The 12,164-nt window shown below is 36.4% G+C and overlaps 1 protein-coding gene across 3 annotated transcripts; it reads left to right on the top strand.

Annotated features, from left to right (window-relative positions):
* Window positions 1-3,511: 3,511 nt before the first annotated feature.
* nemp1 (nuclear envelope integral membrane protein 1) lies at window positions 3,512-11,954 on the top strand. 3 transcript variants are annotated; one of them, XM_041798568.1, is made up of 10 exons: window positions 3,538-3,659; window positions 5,336-5,457; window positions 6,107-6,323; window positions 6,407-6,479; window positions 6,559-6,652; window positions 6,743-6,860; window positions 7,096-7,321; window positions 7,696-7,872; window positions 10,838-10,924; window positions 11,126-11,236. In XM_041798568.1, exons 1-9 carry the CDS (start codon window positions 3,551-3,553, stop codon window positions 10,887-10,889), a joined length of 1,188 nt encoding a protein of 395 aa, XP_041654502.1. In that variant the 5' UTR covers window positions 3,538-3,550; the 3' UTR covers window positions 10,890-10,924; window positions 11,126-11,236. The 3 variants fall into 3 exon arrangements, with proteins under 3 accessions (XP_041654503.1, XP_041654502.1, XP_041654501.1); XM_041798569.1 differs by lacking the exon at window positions 10,838-10,924 and having other exon boundaries at window positions 3,512-3,659; window positions 6,746-6,860; window positions 11,126-11,954; XM_041798567.1 differs by lacking the exon at window positions 10,838-10,924 and having other exon boundaries at window positions 11,126-11,954.
* The last annotated feature ends 210 nt before the right edge of the window (window positions 11,955-12,164 follow it).

Below are 12,164 nucleotides of genomic sequence, written 5' to 3'. Positions count from 1 at the left end.
AGGTAGAGGATAAAATGAATGTGGCAAAATATGGGAAAATCCTGGAGGACACTCTTATTCAGTCTGCAGGAGAACTACAGCTTGGGCAAAGATTTATTTTCCAGTAATGGTTTAAAGACAACAAGGTGAATGTTCTGGAGTGGCAGAGTCAGAGCCCTGACCACAATCCAATGGCTGGACTAAAACAGGGCTGTTGCCTGTTTAACCTCACAGAGCTCGAGCAGTTTAGCAAAGAAGAATGGAGTAAAATTACAGAGTCCAGATGTACAAACCTGACTGAGACCTATCCACACAGACTGCTGTGATTGCACCCAAAGGGGCATCTACTGAATACTGACTTGAAGGGGGTGAATATTTACACAGTCACTTTTTTTTACATCACATATTTTTATTTAATTGACATTACTTTGTAGAAATCTGTTTTCATTTTGACATTAGAGAGGTTTTCTTGTAATTTATTTTGTCAAAAAAGTCAAATTATACTGACCACAACTGATTACTAAAATCAATAAAAAGGTAAAACATCCAAGGGTAAATACTTTTTATAGGTTGTGTATCCATATTAAAAAACATCTCATCTTATTTTTTTCACCAGTCTATTGTATCACTAACTGCATGAAAATGTTGAAATATACAGTATATTATAAAAAGATTTTCTATTCTGTGCTCTCTGACCTCCTAACTGCTGCCACAAGCATTTAAAATAACTATTGTATGTAAAAACTGTTTTTAAGTGGACTCATCTGTGGTCAAATGTTTTTGGGAGAGACCTGGGTCATTTAACTTAAATAACTTATAAATATCAATAAATCTGGTTGTTGCCTACTGCAACTTCACAGCTAAAGACAAAAAGACAGAAAAAACAAATGATTTAGCCTTTTAGCTGTGAAAGAAAAAAAAATAGTTGGAAAATTAGTGAGCCAAAATATTTCTCAATAGAATAATGGCTACTTAAATCTTTTAATCTTCTTGGTAAGGAGCAAGTATCGGATATCTTTAATGATGCAAAGTTCAAGACTAAAACTATTTGGAATCAGGTTTGGGAATGCGTCACAGCATTTGATTTTTAAAATTAATTTCAGATAAATAATGAGAAGCCATGTGTTTTTCACATAAAATTTAACTTATTGTGGAGCTGTGTTTCACCTGTCAAATATGGTGAATCCAACAATGATGAAATAAATGTTTCTTGCACTGTGTGTAGACTTCTGTGTTGTTGAACAACATGTCCATTTCTTGCTTTCTTTCTTCTGCCACAGCTTTTTATTGGTTTGGATTTGGATTTTTATCTCTGTAAATGCAAAGGTGTAAATACAAAAAAATGTGTTTAATGGTCATTTGCATTTTTAAGTTATGAAGATTCATCATTAATAATATTTTAATCTGATAACTTAAGCTTTAGAATAAAGACAGTGTGATTGATTTAAGACTGTTTACAGCACAACTGAAGCAGGTGCTTTATCTGTCCCAGGCCAGCTGAAATGCTGCACCATGTGGTTCAACCATTTGGCTAAATATGGGTATGTGGGTCAGGGTGGTGGCTCTGTGACTGTCCTCGGCAAAGCAGGCCCTGTCACACTTTCAGTTACATTTTGAGTACACCAGCTTTACTGACATATGAGTTTATGTCTTCTCAATTGAAATAGTCATCCTGCTGAAATATGTGTCCTCAGTTGTATGTCCGATCGAGAAAGACACAAGGTTAAATTGGTCCCTGTTTCACAAATGAGTGTGCTGAAAGGTTGGCAGCTGCCACCTAGTGGTTTTAAGTCATAATTGCTGAATGCTTCTGTCACTGTTCTCCTCTTTCCATGGAACAGTTCATGTTTTATGGTTCCTTATACCCACGCCACTCCCTGTGTTTATACAGCACTGATCCACTGATAAACTTTGATAACAGTGGCTCATTCTCCTGCAGCCTCCATATGTCCTCTTGTATTTACTTGCTCCACCAATGCCAAACTACAGGTGCACTTGTTTTATAAAAAAGGTAGGTACACTTTGTATCAAAAGTTCCATCTGGGCTGTACCTACCAATTTTTTGTTTACAAAATATGGGCGAATGGGCTTAATCAGTGAGGTTGACAAAGTAGATATGATTTTGACATCAGTGGCTTGCCCTTTTGTACCATCATGAGCAGATATGCCCAGCTGCATCATTGTTGTCACAGTGCCCTTTGTTAAAATCCATCCAGCACACTTTGCAGAATATTCGACAACTATAACTTGACAGCCATCCATAGCTCAGGCCAGCTCTGCTTGCAATAGCAGGCATTTTTAGGCAATCTGGTGGTGTATTAAGACAACATACAAGACCTATGAGTCCTCATGTATGGCTCACTTATGACCTGGAATTTTCCTGTGAGAAATAACAGCATCAAAGGTGGCAGATGGCCTTGAAATACAGGAGACATAATGAAAAATAGGAGTGTTGTTGATCTTGGCTTGTACATGGCAAAAAGTATATGTTATTGTCTGAAAAAGAGAAAACAAAGTTGATTTTTAGGTTTCTGGGTCTTAGGCATCTTTGGGGTCTCTATTAGCCCTACTAATGTTAAAGAAATGAGAAACCAAGGCTGTAATTTTTCTCATTGTGTTGATTTAATTTAACAGAACATAATCCCCTTCATTCTATTTTTCTTCTTGTATGTATTTCATGCATTGATTAGGCCAACAGTAACATTACACCAAACTATCAGTTTGTTTTTGAAGCCCATTTCTACCACTTAAAAGAAGACAGATGAAAGTTACTTATAAAAGTCTTAATTCTTAAACCAAAGAATGAGATATTTAGTCATTATTGTAAGATAAAACGTTGAAATTATGAGATATAAATGCAGGATAAAAAGTAAAAATTATGAATTCAAAAGTCCAAATTATGAGACCTGAGTCATTATTATGAGATAAAAAGTTGCATTTATGATATAGAACGTTAAAATGGTATAAAAATTCAAAATTATGGCAAAGTTATTCATAATCATGAGATGAAAAGTCAAAATCACGAGTAAAAAAAAGTCAAAATTATGAGATAGTCATAATCATAAGATGTGCGTCATTATTATGAGATAAAAAGTTGAAATTATGATTAAGAAAGTTGAAATTGGATACAAGTCACAATTGTGCAATAAAAAGTCAAAATAAGGACATCGTTAGTCATGCATTCTAAATAAAACGTTGAAATTAGGAGAAAAAACAGTCTTCAATGTGAGATAGAAAGCCCAAAATCTAATAAAAGACAGAATTGCGGGATCAAATGGCCTTATAATGAGTTGAAAAGTTTAAATTCATCATTTTGTGGTTAAAAAAAAGTGTAATGACTCCATGTCTCATAGTTTGACATTTTTTCACCTTATAATTTGGATTTATTTCGTACATATTTTGTCTGTTTTCAAAGCAGCTTCCACAGTTCATAGATACTTTGAACGCACGACGATGTTGACGTCACGCCGTCTGACTTTGTGATTGGCTGGTCGGCCTGTAACTCAATCAGGTCGTCAGAGGAGGAAGGGGCGGGTCAAAACATGAGAGGAGGGATAATGGTGCTATCATCATGGCGGGATGCATGAAAATGATAAACGGTTTAATTTCCACTAGTGCTAAATTAATGGTGTTCACGGCTCTGCTCGTCTGTTTACCTCATAAATCGCAACAGTTTACGGGTAAGAAGTATTGTTACGTAGCAACTATAAATATATAATAAAATATAAAACGTAGCTTAAATAAGTAACATGTAAGCTAACTCGTGTTAGCTTGTGTTTTGTGTCTGAAACCGTTATAACAGAAGTTACTTGAAGCTGAACGTTTTGGACACTTAAATTCATAACCTGAGCGTTGCTGTGTCCTTTTCCGTCAGTGTGGTTCTGGTAAATGGAGTTGTAGTCAATCATTTATTTAGCTTGATTTGGATTTCGAGAACACATATCTGTACAAGTACAATCTGAATGTTGTTTGGTTTACTTGCCCGCCCCTCCCTCAGGTTATTCTAAAAACATATCCATTATCAACCCGTTATTAAGACAGAAACTGAAAGTTGCTGCAGCCAAGCAACAATTTACACGCTATCTAACTGGTGGTTTAAAAAAACGTAAAGGCAACAACTTGAACAGCTTGTATGGACTACAGAATGATGCAATCACTCTGTAATAACATCTGTTAAGCCTGTGATATTTATTCATGTGGCAGTATGAGCTTAAAATACGTATATTTATTGATATTCGTGTTTCGTGTCAAGCTGCAAAAAGATTGTATTAAACTGATATTTTGACGGACATTTCAGGTTAAAGAACTATTGCACCTGTGAACTGAAAATTACAGTAAGATTTAAACGATTTAATCTAAATTTTGATTGACTGTCCAGTCCTACTAGGGATGCACGGATACCAATATCAGTATCAGGTATTGGTGCTGATACTTTGTTTACTTTGTAAGTACCTATACTTGTACACTGCAGATACTGTACTAGGTATAATTTCAAAGCATGTTAGCCCCTCATTATTTAAGTGTGTCGCCAGAGTTTGAGCCATGTCTGCAGTTTGTTGGTATTTTAACATGAGTGAGGATAAAAGAAGTAGAGAAGAATGGAAACAATGCTCTAATAAACTGTCAAGAAGGGGGATTAAGAGCATCTGATGAAAATAAGACAAAGAAATGAATGTTAGAACACTTACAGGATTATTAAGTACTTAAATTCGTACCTGGTATCAGTGAGTACCCAAATATAAGTACTTGTGTTCCTACATGGTCTGGATAGATGTGGTGTCTTGGATCCCTAATTAAAACTGTATTCCATTTTTTAGGATTTTAATCATGTGTAGGAACTCAGGGTATCTTAAAAGAAAGACAACACAGCAGTGCTTTAGTAAGATGAAGGGTTCTGTATCTATATGTTGTACAGACCATACTAAACATAGCTAACAATATTTGGTGTAAAGGAAAAGCACAACTGAAAGGCAGCTTTTTCAGATGTTTTAAGCATAAATATTAAAAGAATTTAGTATTGACCTTAAAAGGGCTGAAACCAAGATAATTTGATTTTCCTGATGCAAAGCTGGCTTATAAATTAGATTTTTTAAAATGCTTTTTGAAAGTACTATTTCCTGCATCCAGAAAAGGTTCTGTGGAGCTACTCCACCTTGTTGGCTTTAGTAGTGTTCCCATGGGAACATAGTTACATACGTAAGACCTCTGTCTGTAAGCTTGCTTTGTTACAATGTGAAGCTTAGAGCGACATGTAGAATTATACAGACTAATGCAGTGTTTAGTTTTAGGTTTCCTTAGGAGTCAAGTCAAATATGATGCTCTGTTTGACTTAAACACCTCTCTTTATCAAACCCAGGTAACACACAGCCAGTAATTGACCTCCAGAATGGCGAGAGCTATGTCATGACGGGGCCCAACAAATTCTGTTACAAAAATTCAATAGTGCCCACCTGGAAGCAAACGTGGACAAGAATTCAGGTAAGTTACTACAGCTACAGCTCTTGAAAATTGTACTTGATATACTCTCTCTCTCTCTTCTGCTGTCATGAAGCAAATTTCTGAAATATTTTCCTAATGATCTGCGGGGTTTCACTTGCAAATTTGTGATCCATACAGTCTTGGAAAAGGAAACATCTGCCCTGGGTATGCCTAGTTCATAAGGCAGGGATGCACGATATTATTGTCATGTATTGAATATCGGCGAATATGAAAATTTCTGACGATAGTTACAACCAATATTTTTGCTATAAAAATCTGCCTTTATCAGCTGCAAAGACTGGCCATACGAACAAATAAGTTTGTTGGTGTTTTAGTCAGGATGAACAGACCTACGTCAGTTGGTGTCTTTTCTTTGTTAACATCATTTCTTACACTTCAAACTGTGTTTTAAGACAAAATTTGTTAATGTGTTTTAAGGATTGAAGTTAAAGTTCTGAACCACATTTAAATATTGGTGTTGGCTAAAATTTATTTGTAAATATCCGCATATCGGATATCAGCTAAAATCCAATATTGTGAAATCCTAGTATGTAGGTGCAGAAGTTCTTCTTAATTAAATTTAAATCTAATTATTCATTACTGCAAAAGTCAGTCAGTCTGTTCTGTAATAGTTGTATCTCTCTGACAGGTCAAAGTTTCGAGCGCGAATGTGTTCAAGGTTTACATTGTGGAAGATGAAGAGAAGCTGCAGGAGCTGGACCGCTTCAGTTTCTGGGGCTGGTTTCAGGGTTTGTTACAGGAGCGGCACAATGAAACCACTATCAACATCAACCTGTACAGCAAGAAAACGTGCATCAAGATCCAGCCTGCTGATAAAACTCCATACACTGTGAAGCCTCTCTGCAGTAAGTGGAAAACACATAAAGTTGATAAATTTTCATTTCCAAGATATTACTTGACCATCAGAATGTTACTCTTTTCCTTGCAGAGTGGGACATCTATCTGATTCTGGTTTTCCTGGCAGGAATGTTCCTTTTTTTCTTTGCAGACTCACTCAGCAGGTAAAACTTATATCATATGTATCATTGTTTAGAGATATCAGAGTTATGTTTTTAATCTTTTATTCCCCTTTACATGAAGGAGCCAAATTTTCTTCTACTCTGCCGGAATGAGTACAGGCATGATCGCCTCTCTCATCATCCTGTTTTTTATTTTGGCACGTTTTTTGCCAAAGGTAGGATGTTATATTTTCCCTAAAACATCCATGATTTTATGAGTTGCATATTTACTCTTAGTAATATTATACTTGTCTTTGCTGTTCAAGCAGAAAAGCCCTTTCTACGTGTTGATTGTTGGTGGCTGGTCATTTTCTTTGTATGCCATCCAGCTTGCCTTCAGGAACCTCAACATAATTTTGCAACAACACTGGCACTTGGCTCTAGGTAAAAACCCTTTATGATTTCAAACTTAATATACACTGCAAGGGACTTCTCTGAAATTGTAAATGTCAAACTTAAAGCTGTTTATTAATTTGCTAATTGTAGACCAATGTGCATGTAATTTAAGTAATAGACTTTCATTGATAATAAACATCTTCTCCTTGAACCATCATGTTTCTCTTTTTAAGTTTCTGCTTATTTTGTAATCAAATATCTCCTCTGTTTTTGTATTCGTCAGCATATGTAGCAGTGGTTGGATTCATCAGTTTTTCTGTGTGTTACCTTTATGGTCCTCTGGTGGATGAGAAGCGCATCAACATCTTGTCGTGGGTGCTGCAGATCTTTGGTCTTCTCCTGGTTTATTTAGGGAATCAAATACAGCAACTTGCCTTTGCCATCATCATAGCAGCTTTCATTTCCAAAAACTTAGAGTACCCAGTTTTTTTGGCAGGTGCTGCATGGAGGTGAGTTTTTGCAATCTGGACAGCAGGTGGCGTAATTGTACAGTAGTGTGTTGCTTTGAAAACCCACTTAAAAGCCATTCGTACAGCTTTTGTTGATTTGTGAATGATGAGAGAGCTCTGTGGTTGGAAATGTGACAAGTATATTACTACTTATAACCGTCTTTGTTTATGTATTTCAGAGTTTTTTTTGTACTGCACATATTCAGTGATGTTTAATGTATTTTAAAATAATTTGATCTTTGAAAATACATGCATAATACCTGCCGATTCTGCTTAAATAGATGTGTTTGGTCAAGTACTAAAATTCAAAGCAGTGGTACAAGATGTTTTATTGCATTTACCTCCGATTCAGTCGCACTCACTGTTTCATGCAGGAGAATGAAAAAATTAATTCACTGGAAGCCGGAGCCACGCCGGCTCTTAACTGAAGAGGAGTACCAGAGGCAGGGTGAAGAGGAAACTCGGAAAGCTCTGGAAGACCTGAGGAAGTACTGTAACAGTCCCGAGTTCAGCCCATGGAAGGCTGTGTCGAGACTACAATCCCCGAAAAGGTAACTGATAAAGTTCTTTGTTTTGATACAATAAATAATTTGAGGGCATTGTTTGAGCTCAGCACAATGATTTGGTTTTACAAAGAATATACTTAAATCGTCAACTTTAATGTGATACCTGGTAATATTATAATCTAGAAGACTATCTCCTTAAAACGTCTAAACACCTTATTCCAAGCCTCCACAATACCTTGTGTGAATTCAAGGTGTGACTTCAGTGCCTGCAGTCACTGAAAGAGGAATGCTGGCCTTTTCCATAGTAATGAGATACTAATCCTGATCATGAAAGTGATTCGGAGATTAATCTGTGTGAAGATCATCTTTGATGATGGTTTTATTTCTTTGCCTTCTACTATCGAAGGATGGCAGGAAAACAATATACACAAGTTATATTTAGCTGACTTTCTTAGCTCTGTATTGGGCGTATTTATGGTAATAAGGTTGGTGAGGTTTTGTTAAAGAATGTGGGATACAACTGTATATATATACATATATTTTTTTTTTTTAAGTTAAGTGTTTTGGGGGGCATTGCCTTTATTTGAATGGGACAGCTGAAGAGAGACAGGATGTATGGGAAGAGAAAGTGAGGAGAGACGTGCACCAAACAGCGTTAAGACTGGGGATCGATCTCACAACCAGTGTGTTAAGGACTAACCTCTGTATATGAGTGCCTGAACTACCCGCTGAACTGTTACCCTGTCTTTTTATACTTTAAGCAGACAGAGCCCACACCAGTGAGCCTGGGTACTGGTCTAAGTGCTGTTTGCTTTGCTGTTAGTAAATGCTGGTCTGCACAAAAAGACAGCGATCGAGGCTTGCTGCTATCAATTTAAAAAAAAAAACATGCTTTCTTAATCAGTCCCTGATTTAAAATGTGTTTCTACTGATATCCACGATTTACACAGGCTATCTCTTAAGGTCTGTAATAATTCTGGATTCATTTTAAAAGAATCAAATCCCTGATGCAGTCAGACACATAACAGCTTTTTTAAAAACACAACCTGTTAAATCCACAAATTAAAGATTGCCGTTATTAGTACAACCCCAACCTGCACAGCAGGTCCCAGAACATTTCAGAAAATATAACTTAAGACTTAAAACTAACAGATATAATTTATTCAAACATCTACTGAAACAGTATTTGCTAAAGTGACCATAAGTTTCTTCCAAAACAGCAGCTGTTGGTGGTTCGCTACTGGTTGAAATATATTTTTCCTACTTTTGCTTAATCACAAGAAGTTTTATCACGTACACCAGGGATGTCAGACTCAGTCACAGCAGGGGCCAGATTCTGAATTTAAGTCTAACCTGAGAGCCTAAGAAGGTCAACATTTAACCATTAACTGCCAACATTATTGTCAACAGTAATAAATTATGGGGAAAAAACTTAGCACTAGTGATAAGGTATTTTGACATTAAAGAAAGTCAAAATGATAAGTTTAAATGCTCAGTATCTAAGATAAGAAGTCAAACTTCATAGTTCAAAAGGTCAAAACACAAAATTAGATGTCATAATAATGTTTTTAAATGGCAAATATATGAAATAGAAAGTCTCAATCATGTTTAAAGGTCACAATATGAGATAAAATTTGAAATCATGAGTTTAATAGGTCAAAATATGACTTAAAATTTAAAATTGTAAACCTAAAAGGCCAAAATATGAGATTAAAAGTCAGAATCATAAGTTTAAGTTTTAATTGTGAGATTCAAAATTGAAAATTGAAAATGAGAAAAAAAAAGGTATTTTCCAAATTCCTGACTTTTTATGTAATTATTTTTAATCTTTCCTTTTACATTTTTTCTGACTTAACAAGGATATTTTAAATCATTAAAGTTAAAGTAAGATTTCTATACTAGAGGAACTCTGCAGACCTCAAGTTGGGCAAGTTATAGTAAAAATACGATATGATATTGCAGGCTGGATTTGGCCCGTGGGCAAACATTTAGACCTTCCAGGCACAGTACAACAAAACTTATCCTATGACCAACCAGAATCCTTTAACTACTTAGTAACGATATTAAGGTTCTTGAAAGGAGCCCTGCATGACCTGACAACTTCGTCTCATTGTATTAATTGTATCTCTTATATGTATATAGAACAAAAAATCACTACATATCTGCATTTTGAGCAAATTTAAACTTATGAACTCACCAGGAGGTTGCCATGTTTTGGTCTGCATTGGTAGTGTGATGTCATCTGACCACAGTGCTTCTCAGCCGTACTACCTCTATGCAGTTTCTGCTGTTTCATGGAGTGGCTGCGACACAGCTGGATTTAGCACGTTAACAAGTCAGGGCTTTCAGACTGCCCGCATAAAAAGTGAGTCTCAAGCGCTGAGAATTTAGAGAATTGAGGTCTTGCCTATTTTTTCTGCTCACCGCAAGTGGTTACAGGTCAAAATAGATAGGAAAAATGATAAATAGAGAGACATTTCTACATGTTGCAAACATGTGCGCCCACATTGGTAGAATATGTTTGTTCTTGACAACCCTGATGAAAGCCAGGAGCTAAAAATGTGTCTGATAACATCACTACCAGTGTGACCCAAAACATGGCGGCCTCCTGGTGAGTTTATAAGTTCAAATTGACTCAAAATGCAGATTTCCAGTGATTTTTTTTGTTCAATATTAATATAAAAGTCAAAACTATTTATCACATAAGGTGAAGTTGTCTGATCATGCAGGGCTTCTTTAAATGGTGGTACTCCTCAGTACTATTTTGTCTTTTTAAACATTACAGATGCTGTTGTTTAATCTTTGACTTTATTATACCTAATGTAGGGCTAACAAACAACGAGCTAACAAATTGTTTAGCTGTAAGTAGTAAATTTACCAGCCAAAAATAAATGATAGTACAATAAGTGAAAGTCCAGTTGACAATTAAGCAATCACAACTAGTCATTTTAAAAGCACACAGTAGCTGTGACAAATGAGTTTTTTAGTCTCTTGTCCTGCATCCTGGCAGGCTGAATCAGCGGCAGAGTGGAAGCAACATAAACTCAGAAAACAAAAGATGACATGACTGGCCAGGATTCACTGGATCTTTGAACAGGTGTGTTTGATCTCTGAGGCTGGAACCTGCAATTAGATACGAGAATCAAAACTAAGGAAAAGTGAACGTGCATCTTGAGTTTGGCCTGTTTCTCCAGCAATTTTATAATTAAGATGTACTTGGAGTTTCTGGGTACTAGCACTGTGTTTGAATATCGTTTATCACTTGTGTTTTTACAAGTATTGTGACTTGAATTCACAGGTTTGCAGATTTCGTTGAAGGATCGCCTCACTTGATGTCAAATGAGGTGTCGGTGCACGCGCAGGAGTATGGCTTTGGAGGATCTTTTTTTGAGGATGAATTTTTCGACACGGATGACGAGGAGGAGGAGGAGGAGGAGGAGGAGGAGGAGGATCTTAAACCTATGATGAAAGCAAAGTGAGGCCACACAGTTGAGGAAGATTGTAAGAACATTTGTGGATAAAGAGACATTACTGCATTTCTGCCTTTCACAAGGTGGGACCAGAGAGCCGCCCTCTCTGGCTCCAATGTGAACGTCCACACTGACTTCTGAGTGTTTTTGGTGGAGGGCTAGATTTAAAAAAGAGCCTGGATTTTCACTTTGGTGACAAGAGCCAGCGCTTGTTCTGCTCAATGACGTTACATGGATTATCCCACCAGAACGATGTGGTCAAATCTGTTACCAGCCAAGAAATGTTAAAGAGTGTGCAGTACAGCCGGATGATTTCTTTTTTAGGGAACAAAGGCTTCTGTTAAAGTTAAAAAACATGTGAAACAAGCAGCAGGTCAAAGAAATACTGAACTTTTTACTGTGTGATGGTAGTTTGTGTTTTCTGTAGCTTTGAAATGGTCATTGCTGTTTTAGTTTTCTGAAACACTGTGTTCATAGCCTTAAGGCTTTAAATGGCCTCACTATGATGAGAGCATCCATACATCCCTGCAGCACATCATGTGGAAGTTCTTCTCTGAACGGCAGCATGATGTGGTGGGAGGTGTAGGTCTAGCTTTCTGCTCCGGGAGAAGTTTGTTTTTCAGCGTCTTCGTTTTACTTGACAGAGATCAGTGGAAGTGTCCTCGAATATTTTGAATAAAAAAAATATATTTGAGTTATGTCTTTATTTATATTCATTTATGACATAATGAAATACACAGAGTAATCTTTATGTATGGAGCACTTTTCTATACATAAAGAAACTTGTGTTTCAAGGAATAAAATGAGGCAAAGGCAAGCGATCATCAAATCAATGCTTCAAAGCCACTAATGAGAAAATGGCCAGTT

This window comes from Cheilinus undulatus, linkage group 11 (genome assembly GCF_018320785.1).
Source record: "Cheilinus undulatus linkage group 11, ASM1832078v1, whole genome shotgun sequence".
Taxonomy (NCBI): domain Eukaryota; kingdom Metazoa; phylum Chordata; class Actinopteri; order Labriformes; family Labridae; genus Cheilinus; species Cheilinus undulatus.
This window is presented reverse-complemented; position numbering and strand designations above follow the sequence as displayed.